This window comes from Vulpes lagopus, chromosome 21 (assembly GCF_018345385.1).
Source record: "Vulpes lagopus strain Blue_001 chromosome 21, ASM1834538v1, whole genome shotgun sequence".
Lineage (NCBI taxonomy): Eukaryota > Metazoa > Chordata > Mammalia > Carnivora > Canidae > Vulpes > Vulpes lagopus.
This window is the reverse complement of record NC_054844.1, coordinates 4,540,356-4,563,792: the sequence shown is the minus strand read 5'-3', so window position 1 is coordinate 4,563,792 and position 23,437 is coordinate 4,540,356. Positions and strand designations below refer to the sequence as shown.

At 49.5% G+C, this 23,437-nt stretch overlaps 1 protein-coding gene across 5 annotated transcripts in view; it reads left to right on the top strand.

The window, feature by feature from the left end:
• TSPAN11 (tetraspanin 11) overlaps window positions 1-23,437 on the top strand; it is a 76,458-nt gene that overhangs the window by 21,451 nt on the left and 31,570 nt on the right. For all 5 annotated transcript variants that reach the window (XM_041735919.1, XM_041735918.1, XM_041735917.1 and 2 more), the window contains exon 2: window positions 12,262-12,356. In XM_041735919.1, coding sequence (XP_041591853.1) covers window positions 12,273-12,356 — 84 coding nt within the window. In that variant the 5' untranslated portion in view covers window positions 12,262-12,272. The remainder of the gene's footprint in view (window positions 1-12,261; window positions 12,357-23,437) is intronic.

Sequence of the window (23,437 nt, the reverse complement as noted above, 5' to 3'; positions counted from 1 at the left end):
CTCGCACTCTCGTTCTCTCTCTCTCTGTCTCTCTCTCTGTGTCAAATAAATAAATAAAGCCTTTTAAAAAAAGTTTACATGGGGGTGGGAGGTTGTCAGTCATACCAGCCCCCAAATGTCTGCCTACTAATGTATTTTGTCCTGCCCAGCCTCTGTTTGCAAACTTCTAATAAAAGTCAAGAGTCCACGCAGTTGGCTCCATCAGATGAAAGACATCCAGTCTCAGCACAGGGCGAGAGAGAGAAAGATCAGAAATGAGCAGCTGGGTGCTTGCCAGGGCAGCTGTACACACCTGCATCGACAGTGCCCTGCACAACTCCAGGGGCAGCCTCTCATGGGGCCGCCGATGTGCACAGCTCCCCCTGGAGTTGAGTAATGTAGCTGCCCTGTCTTTGTTGCATTCCTATGAGCCACCCCTCTGCTGAACCCCAATACCTTAGGCTCTGGGGCCTTCCTCCTGCCCTTGCTCTTTACCATATAAATCCTGAGCATGCCCCGAATGGGCCACCTCCGAAACCTCCATTCTTGCTAAGGTAGGCTTCTCATGGAGGTATCTCCATGCTCTTAGTACCAAGCTTGGATAGAGAAATCAACTCTGGCTGGAGGTTGAAAAAAATACTTTTTTTCTTCCTCAGAGCCTGATGATAGCCCAGACCAGAGAGTCTTGACTTTGACACCAACAGTGCCAGCGATGGATCTCTGGGTCTGCCAGAGGAGCCTCAGCCCCCTCAGTTGTAGAGGTGACGACACCTGAGACCAGTAAAGGAGAGACCTGGCCTAGTCACTAGCTGCCACTGCAGGGGACTGAGGCTTCTGACTCCTGGCCAGGGAGTCTGGGAGGGCCGCTAGGACCAGAGGTGGCTTCTCAAGGCTCTTAAACACCTCGTCTCCAAGACTAGAAATCTTACATTTCTGAAACACAGGCAGAATGGCTTGCCTCCTTCGGATCGGGCATTTGTTTATTTAATGAGGTCCTTTCAGGTCCCGTGCACACACACTCCCGGCTCTCATGGCTCCACTGCCTGGCTGCTGAGCCTTGTACAGGAGGAAGGAAGGAAGCCGCAGGTGACTGGTACTGAGCTCCCACTGGGGTGGGCCTCTGGGGCTCCCAACTCTCCCAGCCTCCACTGGACAGCCATCTCGAAGGGTGGGTGCAAAAGCAAGGAAAAGAAGGTGTGCAGTTCAGAAGGGGGTTACCTGCACACTCATCTTCCAAGCCTGTCAAAGCTGCCCCTCCTGCTGTGTGCTTCCTTGTGAGGTCTGATTCCATGAAGAAGTATCTGACCATTTACCGGGTGTTTCCGACCAGCAGGGGCTGTCCTGTCCCTGTTAGTGTGTCGTCATCTGGGTGATTTTCAAAAGGATTTTCTACTTTGGCATACCTTGGACAGAGGTCTGTGTTTCTCACCTGAGGCTGGAACTGAAAGATGAAGGGAAAGAGGGGATGGTGTGGAGGGGACACAGAAAGCTCTGGGGAGAAACAGCCAGTCCTTGGGCTGGCTTAACATCCACCAGATTCCTCCACATTCATGCAGGTTCAGGATACAGAAGGGATAGGGTGAGTTTTGCTTCTCTCTTTACATCATCTTTGACTTAGATGTCCAGGGAAACTGTGTGAGAAATATTTATATGACTCTTAGAAAATTCAGGAGCTTTCCCATGGCCCATGAGTGCATGTGTTCATCTGTTCATTCCTCCATTCAACATCTAGTGATCACCCAGGTGCTGTGGTGGATATGTTCAGGGTACAGAACTGAGCTCAGATTTTAGCAAATGATGTAGTTAAGAGAAATGCCTTAGGCTCAGCGATTGGGGCTTGGTGGCCCTGTGTGTAAGAGCACGTAGCGGGTTGGGGAAGTCTACAGCATATGGAGGGAATAGGGCAAAGAAATTCAGGGGCTTGGGGAATAATGGGTATTATTGACAAGCAATATGAGACAGTGGTGAAGAGCCAGGATTGAACATCTAAACTGGGACATTTTTTACATGAAAAGGGGCACTACCAATAAATATGTGTAGTCAGTAGGTGCAGTTCAGGGTTGTACCGGAGACACTGGTATTGTGTGGGCAGACTGGAACATATGGTCCCTCCGAGAAGAGTACACCTTGAAGCCAGACTGTCTGACTCCAAATGCCACCCCTGTTTACTAACAGTGTGGACCCTGGCAAGCTCTATAACCTCCATCTCCCTTTCCTTGTTTGTGAGGTGGGGATGATGCTCATGCCCACTCACAGGGTTACTGTGAGGAGTAAAAGAGATACTACTTACAAAGTGCTTAGAACTGGGGTTCCTGGATGGCCCAGTCAGTTAAGCACCTGCCTTCAGCTCAGGTCATGATCTCAGGGTCCTGGGATTGAGCCTGCTGTGCTTCCTGCTTGGTGGAAAGCCTGCTTTTCCTTTTCCCTCTGCTGTAACCCCTGCTTGTGTTCTCTCACTCTCTGTCAAATAAATAAATAAAATCTTTTTTTAAAAAGTTCTTAGAACCATCCCCAACTCATGGCACATGATCAATTAATATTAGCCATTGTTAACAATAGTCATATGATCATATACACAGAGCCTTAGGTGATACAGAAGTCATCAATGAGTGAGATAGTCCTTCCAGTTTTACCAATGAGAGAAACTGAGGCTCACTGTCACCAGCAAGCCAGAAGCAGAAGTGGGGCTAGTAGGTGCAAACCTAGGGCTCTTGAGTCACAGGAGTGAGGACTGGGTCATAGTGAGAAGAGAGGGAATGGGTAGGGGTACATCATCACCTTCTGGGCTTAATGACCTCATTAGTCCTGCTTTGATGACGGAGCCTTGCCCTATTGAGAGCCAAGATGAAGTGCTTCATGACCACTGTAACCCTTGCCTCCCCCTTTTATTTATTTCATAACGATTATTATTTTAGTAACATGATTAACAAAATTGGAGGCTACACATTCTTTTCAATGCACATGGAACGTCCACTGAAAGGAACGGTTTTCTGGGCCATAAAGCAAGTCTCAACAAATTTCAAAGGACTGGAATTACACACAGCATGTTCTGTAGCCACAGTAGAATCAAGCCAGAAGTAAAGAAGAAAAAGACTACTAAAATATTCCCAAAATGTTTTAAAGGCAAGAGACACACACATAATCTTGGAGCAAAAAAGAAGTTGCAGTGGGAATTAGAAAATGCTTCAAAATGAAATACTTTGAAGTGAAAACACCACAAGTCAAAATGTACAGAAAGCAACCAAAGCAGAACTCAGAGGAAAACACATAGCCTTCAATGCATGTATGCACTTTGAAAAAGATCTAAAAGCTATACAATTAAAACCTCTGCACTTTACTATGTATTTGTTAAGTTTCAATTTAAAAGTTTAGAAAAAGAGGAAATCATCTGATGTAACAAATTTGCACTAAAATTCAAGTGAGTAATGTTTAATCATATCTACATTCTAAGGAAGACTTATCTAACTAAAGTGATTTTTTTTGTCACACTTTCAGACTGGAAAATTTCAGGTGGTCAATGTAGGAGAGTTTAGGAACCTTTTGAATGGAACTTAGGCCAACCTATCCAGCAGGAAATTATATACAAGTTGAATTTTACGGTCACGTTGGGAGAAACTGAGCTGAGAAAGTAAGATGTTGATGAATGACAAAAAAGAAAGAGAGAGGGGGAGAGAGCAAGACTAGGAAAAATAATGTCCCAATATATTTTCATAAGTTCAGACTGGGAAGTGGAAACCCAAGGAGCTTGTTCCTGGTGTCAGTGGGCAATTTCTAGGGTCCAATGTATAATCCCAAATTGATTCCTCTATTCTTCTATATAAAACATAATTCTCTATAATTCTTATCCTGTCTCCTTCCACCACTGGTTACTTGATTTTGAGGCTCACCTTATTATTAACCATAGTTAAATCTTACTAATATTTGTGTCACTCTTCTTTTATTTTTAAAAAAGATTTTATTTATTTACTTGAGAGAGTGTGAGCATGATCAGGGGTGGGGGGCACAGAGGATAGAGAGAAGCAGACTCCTCACTAAGCAAGGATCCCAATATTGGGGCTTGATCCTAGGACCCTGAGATCATGACCTGAGCCAAAGGCAGACACTTAAATGCCTAAGCCACCCAGGCGCCCCTGTATTCCTCTACTTTTAAAATGACCCTCCTGTCTGAACCAATCTGCTATGTTCAGGTAAGGTCCTGATTTTTCTGTGGTGGATTCTTCTTGTCACCAGGGAACAGGTGTCCTGTCACGATCATCTAGGTAGAGTCTACTAGCAGGTGGGTGGGCTTAGGGGCAGGGGCCGTGAGACACTATCTCCAGCTCTCAGACACATGGCCTCCGGCTAATGTATTCTCTAGGGGTTACCCACACATTTTCCTCCATTGGAGAAGCTCTTAGGGAGTTGGTTGTAATGATCCCTTTGCTTTTGTGTAGCACTGAGACTAAGAAATTACAGTGCACACAGTTCTTGTGAACTCTCCATCCTGCCAGATCTTCACACCACCCTGCAAAGGAGACAAAGCTGGCCCAGCATCAGGTCCATTTCACAGAAGAGGATGCTGATGCCCAGGGTCACACTGCTGGCATTCACACCCGGTCTTCTAACCTGCTGACTAGTTATCATTGTGTGTTCATTGATGCTTGTCAGAAGAACTAGGGAGGTCCTCATTTCATGGGTTAGGCTGCAATTTACAAAAAGACCCAGGAAAAACATACGAAAGGGTGATACCTATCTCCAGGCAGAAGGTCCAAACCTCAGTTTATGTATAAATATGGAGAACAAGGAAAAAGCCAAACCACCTGTTTCAGGTTATGAATGGAGCCCTGACTAATCCACATAATGCATGTTGGCACTTGCAAATGAAGTAGAAAAATAACCCATGTACTTAGGAGAACATCTCTCTCTGAGTATAAAGACTAAGACTTTTTAGTGCTAGGATTTTAATTCAGGTTCCGCCTACAGCACCATCCACATGACACTATAGTTAGCAATCGAACCTTAAGTTTGGTCCAGAAGAGTTGCCCACATTCCTTTACCTGCACACCAGAAGTGTAGTCATATAAAAGTAACTGGTGGTGGCCCAGAGGCCCAGGCCACCCCATGGCCCACTGTAGCCCTAGCAGCTGCCAAGTCCTCAGCCTTGAAGTCGAGGAAATGGAGGACCAGGAGAGTGATGTCCCCCCCACCCCCGCCGGGTTCCCCCAAGCAGTTTGGTATCTTGGTGGAGACAGCCACCATGGTACTCCTGACCCAGGCATGCCGGCCCCACCTGGGGTCTCTGCCTGGGGAAGGCTTCCTTGTTCTTAGCTTCAACCAGAGGCCACCAAACTGAAAGAAGTTACAAGAAGCCAAAACTAGAACTGTCCAGACCAAAGTAAAACATCTGCATCCACGATGCTCATGTCTCTCCACTTTCTAGTTCCATGTCTTGGTTTCCTCTTCTGTAAAAGGGGTAGTATCACCATCATGGGATCCTATTAGTAATAAATTACTTACTGTACATACAGCACTTAGCTCAGTGCCTACCTAGCACGACGTAGTTAGCACTTAGCAACAGTTTAATTATTATTATTATATCAGTCAATCAAAATCTTGTTGGTGGCCATGGAACTAGGAGACCAGATCTCTCCCCTACTATCCATCTGCAGCATGACTTTGGCCCTGTGTCATCCACCACCCCCCCACCCCTCTACCCCTACCCCAGGCTTGGCTCGCTCAGTTCTCAAATGGCTCCCTCAGGGCCCCTTTGGGCATCTTTCAGCTAACCCATTCAGAGGGTCGGAGAAAACCCCACTTTCCTGATGGCTTTGGAAGGACTGTCCACCCACCAGGAACGGGTCCAGCAGGTGGAAATTAAATGAGAGAAACACAAAGACAAAGAAGGACAAAGCTGTCTGTATGCGGGAAAGAACCACGCTACGCAGGACTGCAACCAGGCTTCATTAGGAACCTAAATTAAGTTATAAATTCAACCACTCAGATTGTGTTTTTCCTTTCCAACTGTTTTTGCCATCCTGCAGGCATGGCTGCTTCCTGGCCGCAAACCCAGAGGTAGAAACTGGCACTTACTGAGCGGAAAGGCTGGGGATGGGGTAGGGTCTGTTTTGTCCCTAGCATATGCACACTGGTTTTGTTTTTATTGTAGAATCACTTCGCTCCCCCGGAGTCCCCTCCGCCACCTCAGATACAGGGTGCTCACCTCTTAGGAGGTTAAGAGTCAGGACCCCCCCACCCTGAGCTGCCGTGAATGGGAGCAGACCCAGGAGAGGTCTGTGCGAGACCAGAAGTAGAGAGTGGAGGGAAAGGGGAGGAGTCACAACTAAAGTGTGGCAGCAAGACTGGGCCCAGCTCCTAATCTGATCTGTTAGCCTTTCTCCGCTGTGCCAGCCAGGCCTCTCGGCCTCTGCTCACATCACACCGTCCCCGCTGCCCGAGAGCCTTCCCTCCTGTTCTACCCGCAGTGACCTCAAGGACCAGATCAAACGTCCCCATGTGGCAGAATCACTGCCACTTCCTCTGTGCCACCATCAGGCGGTAGGGGTCATCTGCATGCCTGTCCCCGCCCCCACCATTGCCCTGAGCTCTGTAGGACTAGCGCCAGTGGTGCTGAGCATGGCTCCTGGCACCTCCTGGGGACTCCGTGCACATCTGTTGAATGAGTGAAGGATGGGGCTGGCCCAGAGGCCAAGTGTGCCGATGTACTCACCTGTGACTTTGACAGTCTGCCTCCCTTGCCACCCATCACCATTAAGGGACTCAGCTCTGGCTGCCAGCAGCCCCCAGGGAGGGTCCACTCTGCTCCCAGTTGCTCGCCCTGGCCTGGCCCTGTGCAGCACGAGTTCCCACACATCTGCCAGCCAGCTGGGCTCTTTCCACATACCCTTTATCTTTTCTGCATTTGAGACTCGTTTCCTCGGGGCGGGTTGGGGGTGGCAGTAGAAGATATCATGATCCCCAGTTGTCACAGCTCATGACTTCACACATCTGGCCTGATGAAAGTCCCTCAAATCTATCCCCTCACCATCAAGGCGTGTGCACTTGCTTTTCTGAGAATCCTGTCCTCTGGTGTGGGTACTGACTGTGCCATTAGCAGCCGCAGGCCTCTGGCTGCCCTTGACCACCGGCTTTGTTGTGTGCTCAGAGCCTTGGCCTGGAGGGACAGGCACCCTGAAGTCCCATTACCAGGCTGGCTGGGAAATCTGACATTCAGCAGGAGCTGCGTCCCAAATGTGAATTCTGTGCGAGAGGTCTCTCTCTTTCTCTCTCTCTCTCACACACACACACATCCCCCCCCCTCCCCCACTCAGTTCTGTCTATTCAGATGCAAAGGATTATCACAGTGCAGGGTTATGGACCTGCAGACATAGAAGGGGCTTTAAAGAACTGTTTCAAAGTGGTCCTCAGACCAGCAGCAGCAACAGCATCTGGGAGTGGGTGATGCGCCATCTGGTTTGCCTGGGGTGACCCAGGTTTTAGCACTGAAAGTCCAATATTCTGGGAAACCCCTCAGTAGGTGCTGGGCAAATTAGGTCATTAGCCACCCCAGATAACTCTGACCCTTCTCAGGAAGGCCACTGTCCTGCTGCCCTGCCCTCTAGATGGGAAAATAGATTCCCAGAGAAGGGAAGTAAGGTGCCTACGTGCAGGCAGCAAGAAAGGGCCCAAGCCCAAGCATCCCACCTCCGTGTGTAGCTCAGCCACCCCGTCGCAGGCCGCACATGCAGCAGACACAACAAAGTCGAAATCGGACAGCTTGTTAGATATTAAAAACACTGAAAAGGACCCAGACCAGTTGTTGCAGGTGGGCACCGCGGTCAGGCGCGGAAGGTGAGGAGGGACCCCACTGACCCTGGGGCATGTGGCTGGGCAGCACTTGTGGAGCTAGGACTCCAAATGTGGGCCACCTGGGAGCCAAGGCCCATAATGAGGGGCAGCAGGTCTCCTAAGAGGCCAGAGAAGAGATCAGCCTGCCTGAAGCGAGGCCCTAGGAGGCACCGTCACCTCTTCTATGTTCTCAGACTAGTGCAGGACTCCACGGCAGATGCTGAGCACCACCTCTGGTGAGGGGTGGCAGGAGTGGAGGGGAGCAGGTGTCTCTGCCTTGCCTGCCCCGACTGTCTGCCTCTTGCCTCTTAAGGACACTGCCTCTCATTGGTTCAGGAAGTGCAACTCCCCTGGACAGAAGTAAAACCCACTTAGAAAGTCTGTTCCCTGCAAATCCTCAGACACTCCTCAGAGCTCTCAGAGGCTCAGAAGCCCTGGTTCCTCCACACCTGTTGGGTCAGGGAGCATATGTTTCCTTTTCTCCTCTCCAGGGGCCACTGTGGCCATTCCCACCCCCAGAACACCCGCCCCCCACCCCCACCCCTACCCCTCTTCCCATGTATTAACTCTCTAACCACACGGGAGGCCAAGGAAAACAAGGTCCTGTAGAAGGTGTCCTCAGGACAGCTGTCGGCCTCCCTGGGGTCCCATCCAGAACCACCTGGCAAGTGGGCTAGGCATGCCCCCCTGCTAGGATGGTGGTTGCTTCCCCTTCCCTGTCCACCTGTCCCGACTCACTAGGCAGTCAAGTTAAGGGCATGTGGTGTCCTGAAGGTGATGCAGAATGGCAGGAAGGGGTTCAGTGAAGTCATCTTTGATGGGACTTGCATTTCAGAGAGTCCCCTGTCAGGGGTGAATGGGCTGTGGCTGCTGGGTACCCAGAGACCAGGTAAGAAGCTAGCATTGCAGTCCAAGAACGAGATGGCAAGGTCTGAACCAGACCTGTGGCAGCGGAGACGGTGAGCAGGAGACAGACACCCACAGGCAGGCAGTGAGTTCCATTAAGAGACAGCGGGGGAATGACCCCAAGGAGGGGGAAGAAGGAGCCACAGGGGAGGTTGACATGCAAAGGAAAAGCTAGGAGGACCGGGGAGTGCGGGTCCCAGAAGCCAGGGGGCAGGGGCTGGGCCACAGTGCCACATGCTGAGAGAGGGCCCAGTGATGTGAGGTGGTGAGGATCCAGCTGTGCCAGAGTGGCATCAGTGCAGGATGGCAGTGGGTTAGGGATTTGGGAGAGGGGACTCGGGCAGATATTTCCAAATGAAGCCTAGGGAAGCAGCCAGAAGAAGGTCTAGGGTAAAGGAGCATTTTTGCATTGAAAAAAAGGGAAACTTGTGCATACTGATTTCCCTGAGAAAGATTGCCCAGCTCCCAAATCATCTGAGATCCAAGCTTTTTTAAACTATGACTGCTCTTTTCAACTCGTAGCTCAAAGTGGCTGCTTGAGCTGCAGTCCTTTAATCAACCTTCCAGGCAGCAGGAAGAAGGAAAAGGTGAGGAGAGACATGCTCCCTCCTCAGTCTAAGGATATTTCTGATTATCAGATATAAAGAATAACATTTATTGATGACAAAAGGATCGATCTACCAGGATGATACCAAAACTCCAACTCTGTATAAATAATTGCAAAATGTCTCAAGTGAATGTCTCAATGAACAGAACTGAAGGAGAGACAAATTCATGGTCACTGTGGGAGTCTTTCAACAGAGAGAGGGACAAGCAGATACAAAATCAGTAAGGAAATAGATGTGAAAAGTGCTGTTAACAAATGTGGCTTAACGAACACAGAGTTCTGTACCCTACAACGGCAGTTTTCATGTCATTTATTCAAATGCACGTGAAACATACCCCCCCAAAATGAGACCTCTAAGAAACTGCGTACAGCACTTCTGCCTACATGCCAGGAGTTAACCCTGCTGCACCCCACAGGAAGGGGTGCCGGGCAGTGTCTGCTCCAGGTGGCCAGTACCCACTAACACTGAGGGATTCTGGTCCTGAGGCCAAAGGAGAGAACACGTGTCAAGGAAACCAGCCGTCTGTGTCCCTTCCTCAATGCCTCCCCCGATAGCTCTGGTTCTGAGAGCCACGCCCAACTGGTAAGACCTTGGGCAGGTCAGACGCTCTGCACTGTCTCCTGCCTCTGCCTCTTACTTGCTATGTGACTCTGGACGGGCTATGTAACTAGCTAAGCCTCTGTTACCTGATTTTTCAAAATGGGAGTAACTTGTACTTCCTAGGTCTGTTGGGAAGATGGGATACGATAACATGTATAAAGCACTTAATTCTGTTCCTGGCACATAATAAGTGGCCAATAAATGTGAGCTGCACAGACAGGTCAGGTAACTTACCCGAGGTCACACAGCCGAGAAATGACAAGGCTAGCTTTTAGATCCAAGCATCTGGCTCCAAGCTGGTACTGCCAACTTCTCCAGGGCCTCTGCCACCCCCAGAATGGGGCCCTACCTATAGCAGGGGTGCAGTGGGGGATAGGAAACTGCTACCAGCAATTAGTCATGTCACTTCAGAGAGTGTTAGTGGGGACATTCCGTCTCTGCAGAAGGTCGACTTAAGGAACCCAAAATTTCCCATGACCCTGACATTCTGTGGTTCTGTCTCTACCACTAATGGGTGAAATTTTACCTTTAATAATGTGTTTCTTTTTGTTAAATCCTGTCTTCTGCTTCAACTCCTTTTTCAGAAATACGATTTTCCTTTAGAGGGTCCTGACTCCTCAGTTTACAGGTCTAGAAGAGTCTGTGGCATGGTTCTGTGGGCCCTGTTTGGGAGGAGAGCTACAGACAGGAGAGGCCAGGCCCTAAACAAACTGTCCAGTTGCTAATGGCCCACGCTGGTGCAGAGGAGCTCTTGTCAGGGCCACCTGTGGAATGACCGCATAATAGCTCCGGTTCCAGTCGCCCAGCTGACCCCATCTGTCACTGTGTTTTGCACATTTTTTTATAGGCTTCCTTTTTTCTCCTTCTGTATTTTTTTTTCCACCACACTGCCTCTCAGACAAAATTGGAGAAAAATGGGTTTTGTCCTTTTTTAACCAGAAGACTAAAACTCTTAAATTACCTTCTTCAAGTTCTGCAAATAGAAATCCCAAATAAGCCACCTTTTCCTTTCTCTCTTCCTCTCCCTGTCTTAGGAGCCCAGGAGCTTGAAATAAAAGGCAGAATGGTGGTTTAGGAGGAATGATCTAGGCTTGGCCCAGCACTGACCCAGGAAAAGGAGAGGGGTGGTGGCAAGGAGGAGTGGCTGGAGGGGGGCAGTGAGGGAGAAAGAGATGTAAGGGAGCAAAGCCAGTGCCCCATTGCTTGTGTTTCTAGATTAAAAGAGGTTCCAAAAAATTTTTTTTAAAATAATAATAAAAGAGGTTCCCTCGAGACAGCCAGTTACTCAGGGAGCAGCCACTCGAGTGTTAAAGCACAGGCAGGTGCCCAGGAGAAGAACAAAGTACAAGGGTCGTTGTTCAGAGTCACTGAGAAGCACTTAGGACTACCAGGTGCAGTGAACCTCCTCTACCTGTGTCACCCCACCTATGTCGCAGTTCCCAGGGACTCCATCAGTGGGCATCAGGACAAGGAGAGGGAGCATGTCTCCAGGGCAAACACTAGGAATTTTAGGGCTGGAGTCCTGGGTCCTAATCCCTGCTATGCATGCTAATAGTAATGGCTAACATTTATTGAGCACTTAATGTGTGCCAAGGATTATGCTAAGCACCTCACATAGATTTAATCTTCTAAACAAGCCTTCAATGTAGGCGTCATTATCATCTCTGCTACAGATGATAGCACTGAGGAATGGGAGGTTGCATGACTTGCCCAGAGTCTTGCATATCTTGTGGCAGACCTGGGTTGAACCCAGGGAGTCAGACTGCAGAGCTCTTGTACTTCCTTCTGCCAAATGACTAGGTCTGCTGCTCTACTTCCTCGTTTGGAAAGTCGAGGTACAGGGGACCAATGGGGTGGAGTGGGTGAGGTTGAGGTCCTTTCCAGTGTGGACTGTCTGATCTGGAGCTCATGCCTCACCTGGGCACACAGAGGTCCTGAGTGCCGGAGTCCAGGGCCAAGCAGGCATGCCAGGTGTGCATGAGGAGACGCTTGTGTGTGTGTGTGTGTGTGTGTAAGACAGGTACATCTGTGTCCTGTGACCCTGGTGACACAGCAGAGGGGAGTATGAGTGCAACAAGACCAGTGCAAAGTCTGTAGGAAGACTTGTAGGTTAGAGTCATGGCAAAGGGGCAAAACCAAGATCCAGAGAGCCTAGAAAATTCTGCCCAGTTCACATCTATTGTGCATCTGTCAGCCTTTACATTACCCTGATCTTTGCTCCCAGGTTTCATACCCACAGCCTCCGACCGACCTAGCCAAAGAGGCTAGGAAGGGGCTCTGGCTCTGGGAAGGGCAAGGTGGTTCTCCGCAATGCCCCTTGCCAGCGCATGTGTCTTCTTTGCAGGCCCAGCAACCATGGCCCATTACAAGGTGGAGCAGGACGACTGGCTAATCGTCTACCTGAAGTATTTACTCTTCGTCTTTAACTTCTTCTTCTGGGTAAGTGAATTGTGCACACACATCCCCTGGCCCAGCACGGAGTGAGTCAGATCACCTTTGCTTTTTGTGAGTCACCACTCAGGTTGATTTCTTCCAAATCAAAGACCACCCATGGGCAAATTCTGCCTACTTTAAAGCAAATATGTACATTTGCTACTGAGGGGGAAGAAAAGAATCTGGTCTGCAGGTTGGCGTAGAGTCCGGACCACATGGCGTCTGAATAGAGGATGCATAAACATCACAATGAGCTTTGTGTTCAGCCTGCTGTACAACGGGTCCAGCTCTTTCTTCCCTAACTTGTTGTACCAGTGCCTTGTGGGAAATGTGCCTGCCTGAAATAATTGCTCGTTTTCCATGGAAGGCCATTTGCCTCTCATGGTTAACATTCTCCAAGCCCAGGGAAGAGAAACCAAAGTCCTGGGGCACAAGGCTGGGGCCATGGGAATGGCCGCCATGGTGACTCCTCTCAGGAAGCTTATTCGCTGAGGTCTTCCAGGAGGAGTGGAGTCTGTCTACTTGAGGCAATTATCAGAGTAGTTGAGGGCAGAATATCATTGGTTCCCCCAAAATAACCAGACCCTGGAATGCGTGTGTGTATTTTGTTTTACAGTCTCCCTTAACTTGGAGAGGCAGAAGGGTCCTGGGAGAGCAGGCTTTGCTAGGGTCTGCTGTTTACTAATGGGATGACCTGGAGGCAAGCCACTTAACATAGGTTGAGTCTTTCCCAGCTACAAAATGGGAATCATTTCTACCTGCTTGGGATTTATTAAAAATAAGACAACAGGCCCCAAACGGAGACACTCATGCTAAGCTTAATGTCACCAAACCGATACTTACAGTCTTGGCTCTCCTAGAAATGACATCTTAAACCATCAATCAGGAATCGCCTGATGAGCACTAATTAGGTAACCCACCTGATAGACCCTGCCTTCCCGTAAAGGAAAGTAACCTTGCAATAACCAACCTGCTTCTTTGTCAAATATAACAGCCTTATTCCCACACCCATCTGGCTATAAAAGTCTTTCATTTGGTACAAACTCATTGGAGCTCCTTTCTATCTGCTAGATAGACTGCTGCCCAATTGGAATCAATTTCTGCTCAAAGAAGCTCTTAAAATGTTTAATATACCTCAATTTATCTTTTAACAATTCGATTAGCAGGTGCCCTAGAATGGTACATGTTAAGTGCTTTGCTCGGTCTCTGCATGTAGAAAGCATTCTGTAAATGCAACATTTCAGATATGTTAGCAATAGAAGGCCTGAAAAAAACACCAAATCAGCCGGCTGAGAGAGCAGATCTGAGGTTCCTGCTTCCCCAGGGAAGCAATGCCCTCCCTTGACAGAGTCTTAGAAACATCTCAGAGAAGCAAAGGCACAGATAGGTTATATCTATGTGTTCCGGGCCTTTCGCTAAGACTAATGAAATTGCTTGAGATGGGGCAATGTGTTAAAACCCCGAAGGATCATGACACGGTAGTTAAGGATTGGTGGGCACAGCATGGCCAGAGTTTGGGAGAGCCTTGGAGAGTAGACGCTCATTTGATGCTATCTGTTAAAAAGTGGAACCATTTGATGCTTGTTTAAATGCCTTTTGCAAAGTCCCTAAAACAAACAATGAACTTATTTTATTTGCAACTTTTATCTTCCTGAGCAAGAGTTTCCTGGAATAGTAAAGCTGGGTTGATGAAACCAGCGGACTAAACAAAGCCACCCTGATGCGATCAGTAAGCTGTGTGGGTGCAGGTAGTTTTGATTCTTAGAGATAAATCCAATAGAGTGCTTAGGATTCTCGCTGAGTGAGGATTTTTTTTTTTTTTTTTTTTTTTAGGAATAAGTATGCTTTTCCGTATCATAAAAGCCTATGTCTCCACCATTGATGATCCCTGAAATACCGAAAAGTATAAATAAAACAAAAATTGCCTGTATCTCAGTAAATTAGCTTCATAGGGCTGCCATAATGGAGTATCATAAACTGGGTGGTTTTAAACCATAGGAATTTAGCCTTTCACAGCTCAGGAGGCCATAAGTCCAAAATCAAGGTATTGTTGGGGCCATGCTCCCTCTGAGACTCTGGGTAGAATCTTTCCTGGACTCTTCCTAAATTCTGGTGGTGGCCGGCAATTCTTGGCATTCTTGGGTCTGCAGCTACATGATTCCAATCTCTGTGTCTGCCAGCCTGTGCTGTTCTTCCTGCGTGTCTCTGTCTTTATGTGGCATTGTCCTTTCCTTAGAAAGTCCCTACTCATATTGGATCAGGGCCTCCCCTGATGACCCCATTGTAACTTGATTCCATCTGCAAAGACTCTATTTCCAAATAAGGTCCCATTCACAGGTCCCAGGGTTAGGACTTCAACAAACCTTTCTGGGGACACAATTCAAGCTATAATATTCACCACCTAGGGATGATCCCTGCTGAAATCCCCTCTAGATTTGGCCCTAATCAGGACAGGAGATGGTGGTGACCTGCCCCATGGGAGTGACACCAGGAATGGAAATATTTGGAGACAAGCAAGGGACTTGGGAGGTAAAACTAGGTCATGAGCTGGTTGAGAGGAAAGATTGGGTGGATGGTGAAGCCCCTCACTGCAGTGGTAGACCAGAAGGACGAGCAGTTTGGCGTCAGAAGGAGAATTTGGATGGTGGCATAGTGAGTTTGAGTTGCCAGAAGACATACGAGCAGGGATGCTCCGTGGGAAGTTGGCTCATGGGAAGTCTGGATCGTTCCCACCCAGATGGTGGCTGCAGGCACAGAAGTAGGTAAGGACCCCCAAAGACAGCATGGAGACTGGCTCCATTTGCCCTAACCAAGGGAGCTCCTAGGTTGTGAGACCTTCAGTGCTGCCACCAGGAAAGCCCCAGGAAAGCCGACAGGAGGGGTCCCCCAGGGAGGCTGGAGGAGGGGAGGTCAGAGCAGGTGAGGAGGGGGAGGCAAAGCAGGAGGAACAGTGTCCCAGAAGCAGGAGACTGGGAGGCGGGGCTGGCGTGTTAAAGGGACAGGACCTATCAAGTATTTAAAGGCCTGGAAAGTGGCCATTAGGTGTGACCACACAGTTTATTGGTGGCTGTATTGAGAGAGCTCCCAGGAGAGTAGTGGGGGCAGGGGCCGAGGAAGTAGGTACTCCATGTAGACAATACCTGCTGGGCCCCAGGAGAAGAGAGAGGACAGTAGCTGGCAGGGCCAGATGGCTGTTGTTGTGAGGCACTCGGCCCAGAATATCTTTGGAAGTGCCCTGACCTTGCATGTCCTGCCTGTGACCACCCCTAGGGGCTCTTCCAGCCAGAGCAGGCCAGAGTCTGTCCACTCAGTGCTTGCATTCCCTTGGGAGTGGTAGGGAGCGGGACATGAGGGTGGCAGCCTAGGCAGATGGGCAGCAAGCATGTTACCAGAGCAGCTCCCAGGGAGGGTCAGCTTCCCCCATAGAGATCTCTTTGCTCTGGGTTAAAAATACCCCTGCCTGGTGGCCTGGATGGACATGGACCAGTTTCCCAGGGACCCATTCAGCCAGGCCTCGTCCACCTTATAACAGATGGTCAGTTTGGGGATGTTCAGGCCTCGGTCTCCAGTCCAAGGACATCCTGGCATTGTCCCCTGGATGCGCTGCTGTCTCCTCAGAAGTAGATATGGGACAGACTGCTGGCCCATCTCTTCCTATGCAGAGCACAATGTCATACATTTTGTAGCACGCCAAGGCCCTGGGAATTTACCAGCATTCCCTACGAAGGGGGCTGTGTCGTTGAGGACCCCTTCCTACAAGAGAATGATCCCCCCACCCTACACACACCCCAGAGTCCGGCTGCCGGCCCTCCATCTGAGCCCCTCTTACAGGACACACAGCAATGCGAGTGTCCACACTGGTCAGTGCTCCCACTCCTTCTGCCTTCTCCTTTGACTCTAATACAGAGCATTAGGGAGGATCTTCCAGCTACTGCTCCCTGACGCCCCTTGCTACCACCACTACCCTGTGCAGACACAGAGAGCGAGCCCAGACGGCAGGGGCAGAGTGCCCTTCTACTATGATTGGGGTGAACACTCAAACTCCCTTTCTCCCCCAAAACAGTGTTCCTTCCCTGTACATCATCTTGCCATATTCTGTCCAAATCGAGCACAGAGAAGAGTTTAAAAAGCCCTTCCTCGGGGCAGATATGATGCCTAGCATTTGTAAGGCACCGCTGGAGAAAGACCTTCTTCGGATTATGTCACACGATCCTCAAATCAACCCCCGTGGTCTGTATGGCCATTATCCTTAGGCAGGGAACAGGCTCACCCAGTTTAGGACCTTGCCCAAAGGATCTTACAGTGGTGGTAAAGAAAGCTAGCATTGACACCCAGGCATTCTGGTCAATAATAACAATGGTATTATAATAACAATAAAACTCCATCTCCAATGTTTATGAAGCACTGTGCTAGGCACCTGGAATGCATCAGTGGACGGAGTCCCTATGATGCATGGCACTTACTGTTGCAGGCTTTCTCTGTGCAAGGCCTTCACCTCCCCATTCTGTTTCACCTTCCCAGCACCCCCGCAGCCCTGGGCAACGCTGTCAGAGCCCCACTGTGCAGTGCCAGGAGCGGCATGCCCAGAAAGCCAGAGCTGGAGCCCAGCCCTCTTCCATCCTAAGCCTACCTCGTGGCCACCAACTCCAAGTCCTGCACTCTCCCTCACTGTCTTTGGGGTCTACGTGGGTTAGTGAGACAGCAGAGCATGCTGGGAAGACTTGGGCTCAAGTGTGGGTTCAAATCGAGATCTTAATTATTTGCCATGGGACATTAGTTGCTAGGGACTGAACTGTAACCCAAACGTTCAGAATTCATACGGTGAAGTCCTAAACCCCGGTGTGACTATATTTGGAGATGGGGCTTTGAGCAGGTAATTCAGGTTAAATGAAGGCAGAAGGGTGCGGTCCTAATCCAATAGGACTAGTGGCCTTACCAGTGGAGGAAGAGAGAGATCTCTATCAGTGTGCACAGAGGACAGGTTGTATGAGCAAAGCACACGGTAGGGAGGCAGCTGTCAGGGAAGGGGGTCCTCTCCAACACTGAATGGGTCAGCACTTTATCGTGGGACTTACAGCACCAGAAGTGTGAGAGATGGGAATACATTTCTATTGCTGAAGCCTCCCAGCTGTGGTATTTTATCATGGTAACTTGAGCAGGCCAACACAGGCAAGCCACTTACTCTCTCTGAGCTTCACGTTTTTCTTATCTTCCATGGGAGTGTCAAAAACCTGTAAGAATTAGGGGCACCTGGGTGGCTCAGTCAGGCATCTGACTCTTGGTTCCAGCTTAGGTCATGAACTTGGGGCCATGTCAGGTTCCTCGGGAGTCTGCTGGAGATTCCCTCCCTCTGCCTCTCCCTCACTCGCATGGGCTCGCTCTCTTTCTCCCTCTCTCAAATAAATAAATATTTTTTAAAAACCCTGTAAAGGGATCCCTGGGTGGCACAGCGGTTTGGCGCCTGCCTTTGGCCCAGGGCGCCATCCTGGAGACCCGGGATCAAATCCCACATCGGGCTCCCGGTGCATGGTGCCTGCTTCTCCCCCTGCCTATGTCTCTGCCTCTCTCTCTCTCTCTCTCTCTCTCTCTCTCTCTCTCTCTCTGACTATCATAAATGAATTTTAAAAAAATTTAAAAAAAGAAAAAAAACCCTCTAAGAATTAAAGATGAACATTTGGGGAAATAGCACAGTTTCTGACACATGCTTGGTGCTTGGCTTGTGTGTGTAGCTATTTGAGTAGACTCATTTATAGCTTTCCATGCCCATTAACACTGGATTTAAGACTTCAGGGATCATGACCCATGTAAGAAATACATGGAAGCATAAGAAATGTTTACATGAAGAATTGTGCAAGAAAGCAAGCTTACCCTTACTGGGCACAATGCAGTCTGATATTTTCTCTTCAACTTGGTGGCATTTCATTTTGTTTTGTTTTTTGATGCAGGTTATGACCCCACCAAATTGATTTCACAGCCCTAATGGGCTAAATTCCAAAGTTTCAAAACCCGGAGCAGTCGGATGGTGCAAATGGGCCCTACCTCCACCCTGACTTGGGCAGGATGCAGATGCCAGTGGTCACATGCCAGGCCTGGTGGTCTCGATGAGCCGTTAAGCCTAGTCTACCCGCCTCCCAATCAGCTGTGCTGTGCTTGCACGATTTGAGGGTTCTGAATCAGTTTACCCTTTGCATTGATTCTTACATCCACTCTTTTATATCTCCATTCCCATTTTGTAGAGAGGAAACTGAGGCTCACATGGTTGGTAGAAACCTATGTTACTTCTGGGTTTTCTGACTCAAAGTCCAGTGCTCTTCCCACCTGCAGAGGCCACTGATCAATGATTACAGCCATAGACCTGCTGCTCTGATGCTTACTTGGAATCCAAAACGGCCCCAAGGTTCAAGATTGAACTTGAATTAGGATGTTTCAATGGTGTAGGCATTCAGACATGCAGAGTATGAAGAATCTAAGTAAAACATAGGAAACACCACAATAGACACCCATCTTCTGTGCCCAAGCTCTGTCCCACCTCTGGCCCCCTGGCCCCCAACGCTCAACCCATGCCTGATCCCCCATCCTTTACCATCACCCTATCCCTGACTCCACCCCACCCCCCTGGAATTTCAAATAACCCAGTATTGATTGGAACCTTCTCACTGGGCAAGGGAGGCCCCCCCCTTGGCTTTGGGTCAGGAACCAAAAATACCAACACCTTCATCCCTCCTCCCCAACCCTAAAAAGAAAACAGGATCGGGCTTCCCTACATGGTGCCTCAGAAATGCTTTTCTTCCCTCCCGTTTCCTGCATGGCTCCCTATAGCTCCCATCACCCCTGCAAATGTTGTTCCCTAATTTATTATTTTAATTATCTGCTTGGCTGTGTTAATAATCAAAACTTTCCCAGCCTCCCAGGAGCTATGCCAGGCTATGGGAGAACAGGGGGGAAGAGCTGGCTGCTCCCAAAGCTCTGTGCTGCTCCAGGGTATTGTCTGAGGTATTGGTGCTTCTCTTGGGGACCAGTGGGGCTTGGCCTCCAGGGAACCCCCAGATCCCTTAGAGGAGACAGTGAGCCAACACAGGAGGCAGTGATGGTGGAGGACGTGTGTCCCGGCCAGGGGAGTGAGGTGACTTCAGGACACCTCTCTAGGACTCCCATGGAGAGTGTAGGAAGGAAGAGCTCTGCTCCCTTTCCTGCAGAGGGTAGAAAGCCCTGCGCTTTCCCATATTCCTCCCACTGAACAGGCCTCTGCCTGCCTCCCAGGTCATGTCATCTGTGACAGCACAGAGGAGGGGTCCCGCGGTTGGTTCTTCTGCTGCCCCCCCCCACTTCTTTAAGATACTGAAGTCACAGGACCCCCTTGGAGTTGAGGGCATCCTTGCAGGGGGACAGGCTCATACTCAGGGGGGATGCACATGTGGTCCTCACAGGGCCATTTTGGGGAACACCAGTCAAGGAGGAAGCCTGTGGTGACAGCCCTGAGCAGAGTGGCTGGCTTCATGGGCAGAGCAGCTCTGTGTGGATCAGCAGCCCAGCTGGTAAAATTGGAACTGAACTGGCCAATCAAGCTCTAGTCCCTACTTGGCCCCTGGCTACTGATGGCACCTTGGGAAGTCACCTCTCCGAGCCTTTGTTTCTTCATCCAGAATATAAAAGGGGCCAGACTTGATTCTTTCCTCTGTTCCTCCCTCCCTCCTTCTCTAGGGAGTTACCGGGCACTGCCTTGTGTAGTGCTCTGCTCAGGATACTAAGATGGGTGAGATTTCCCCAAAAGGCTAAAAGGGAGACAAAGTGACAAATACAACAAATATGCCATGACACACGTCACTCTAGACACCTGTATAAGGCATGGAAGCCATGGGGAGGACGGAATGATTTGCAAGACTGGGGTAGGTTCCCTGCAGGTTCTGAGCTGGGTTTGAAGGAGGAACAGGTAGTGTTAAGTCCCTTCCCAGCTCCAACCCTCAGTAAATCCCATGACCTCTCCTCTGGTCAATTGGTTTGGGGAGAGGGAAAATAGTGCTCCAATTTATTTTACCAAAGGCTCTTTAAAAACAAAGAGCCAAGAAAAGAATGCCTTGAAGTGGAAAGTTGCTTTTAGCAGGACAAGCCTACCCTTGAAGAGTCAACTCAAACAGAACTGGCGCCAAGGCCACAGGAGCATGGGGGGGAGCTGGGAGAAATGTTTGCCTGGCCCTGGGGGCTGTTGGTCATTAATCAGTCTCTGGCTATATGTGAAGCCATGCTGGAGTTTGGGCTTGATGCTCTGGGTGCCAAGGAGCCAGGGGCAATTTTTTGGTGGGGTTGCCTGGTGGATCGGTATTTGAAGCATGACACTCTTGCCTCTGGGTTGAGCAGGGGCAGGGAAGCTGCTGATACAGGCGTGGGGAGGCAAGGAGCCAAAGCCAGACCAGTGCATGGTTAAAAGAACATGGTGGGAGGACAGATGGGGATGAGCACATGGTAGGAGAGTAAGGAGTCCAGAGTGACCCTCGGGGTCCCTCCTAGGGGGTTCTGCTCTGGGCAGATGGTGGTGCCACTGATGAGACTGCCAAGGGTGAAGGAGCTCTGAGTGTGGTTCTAAATGGGTGAACCTACCTCTAGCTCCAAAACCTCTCCAGTCCAGCATGGAGCTTGGCACTTTGGAGGCTCCCAGCAAACATGTACAGAGGTGAACTGCATGGTACCCTGTGTGTTCCAGCCTCCCCATACCATGGGCTTCCCTCCCACTGAGGGCAGAGAAATCTGGTCTGGGGGACCCTTCCTTACTGAGAGCCCCACAGTCCTGGCCCCTGCCCCACCCCACCACTCCATCCCCCAGATCCCAGCACAGAAACCCGTCAGTAGCCTAACAAAGAAAATCCTGCAATTACTTTTATATCCTCTGCCTGATGGGACTGGGGGTGGTGGGCAGTGGTTTGCTGCCACCTGCATCTGTCAGGGCCCAGCCATGTGCAGCTGCTCGGGCCAATCCTTCTCCTTTTTAGAGAACATTCTGGCAATGTTTCTCTTCTCTATATTGGAAGCTCTGAAAATTACAAGGCGTGGGTGACCCGCCATGGCCCTCCCGGACTGCCTGGGTCTTCACCAGCAAGAGCTTTGCCCTCCGTGGGGCTTTCTGGCTAATCGGCTACAGGCTATGGTTTTGAAAAATGTAGTTAATATTCCACAGTTTCTGTAAGGAGCCAAATACAGTTGAATCAACTCTACGCACATAGCAACAGTTGAAGTAGCTCGTTAGGGTCAGATGTGTCCCCGCCACCCGGCAGTGTTCCTCCTGGTCCCCTGTCCACTGCTCTTCCCTCTGACCTAGGCAGTGTCCACATGCCTTGATTGTGAAGGCCTTGGGCCGCTGGTCCAGAAGCATCTTGCCGGAGGAGCATTGGCAGCAGGCTGGCCCCTGGTACCAACAGAGACATTTTACCCGTGTGGAAGAGACCTCAGAGATACTTGCATCCTGCAGCACCATTTTACAGATGAAGAAACTGAGGCTTCACCAAGTGACGTGTCTGCCACGCAGTCACATGGGTAGGCAGGGGTACCAGGGCCAGAACCCAAACCTCCTGACTTCGGCCTCCCAGTACCCCACTGGTGACCCATTCCAACATTTAGCAACTTTTACTTTGCCTGTCCAGATGCAAAATTGTTTTCTGAAGAGCTCACCAAGTCCCAAGCAGGAGACGCCCTGGAGGACTTGAAACTTTTTTGTTCCTGATGGGCAAATCCCCTGTAGACACTAACTTCTCCACTGGATGTGACATCTCAGGAGAGGGTTGGTGTTGCCATGGACATCGGAACAAGTATGGATTTGTTCTCCAGACCTTAATCAAGGTGGTGGGTCCCTTTGGTTCATTTCCAGACCACCCCTGGCTAGGGGCCCTGCTGCCACCCTGGATGACTTGTGGGCTCTCCCTGCTCTTCAAGATTCCAGCCCTTTCTGTGACTGGCAAGAAGAACTCTGGAAGAGAGCAGCCCTCCATTAGTAGCATCAGTACTATTCTTCTCCCGGGGCTCCATTTCTTACAGGCCCCTACTCCTTCCTCCGGGAGCTCCACGGGTGGGTTGTTGGGTTTTTTTTTTACTTTTTTTTTCGTAATAGGGTTTTCATCCCTTTGGACTGGAAACTCTGCTCCTCACTACCCCACCTTCAACCTAAAAGCTCCTACCAAAGCAAACACCCTAATACAGACAGGAAAAAGGATGGATTTCAAGTCCTGAACAAATGTCCAGAGCTATCCAGTTAGGGACACCTAGGGCAGGCCCCAGAATCTTCCAGGAAGTAGCATCTTCTGTGAGATTCAGCACAGTGCCGCCTCCTGGGGGAGAGGGACAGGACACTGTGACCCTCCATTAAATATGGAACCCACGCAGTGGTTCTCCTCAGAGGTACCTGGGAATATAATAAAATATTCACACCTGGATCCCACGCCCAGAGATTCCAGGTGTGATTGGATTTTGTCACCTGTACTCCCAGGTGACTGTGCAGTCTGGGTGAGAAATGCCACTTTCTCTGGGTGTCTAAGTGGAGGAAGCCTTAGAGACCTGTCTACACCAGGGCTTGTTGTGTGCTACAAGATTAGACTTCAAATCCCAAACCTGAACACATTATTTTATGCGGCTTACCATTTCTCTGGCCAAAGTGTCCAAAGCTTTTTGTCAGATTTTCAGTGGGTTCCATGTCCCGCAACAGATAAAGCATCCCCAGTCAAACCCACACATGACCAGATGGAGGATCCTGAATTTGATTCTCAGCCTGTGGGATTGACATACCTGACAGATAATGGATAATGTGTGTATTTGTATAAAGAGACTACACCTCTTAAAAGATCAACGCAAAGTGGTCACATTGACTGTTTGATGCTGCTCAGAATCTCTTCCTGGTGCTCCCATGTGCCTTTGATTAATAAAAAATGAGAAATGAATTATTACTTAATTAATTCACTGTATTTGGAAGGCAAAAGCCTTCAAAATATGAGATCCACAGGAAAAAGTAATCAGAGTTGGCCTTGGTGGCTCTAGGCGGGGAATCACTAGTCTGATACAGCCCCTTATTTGGGATATGAAGAAACTGACTATCTTTAGGCCACACC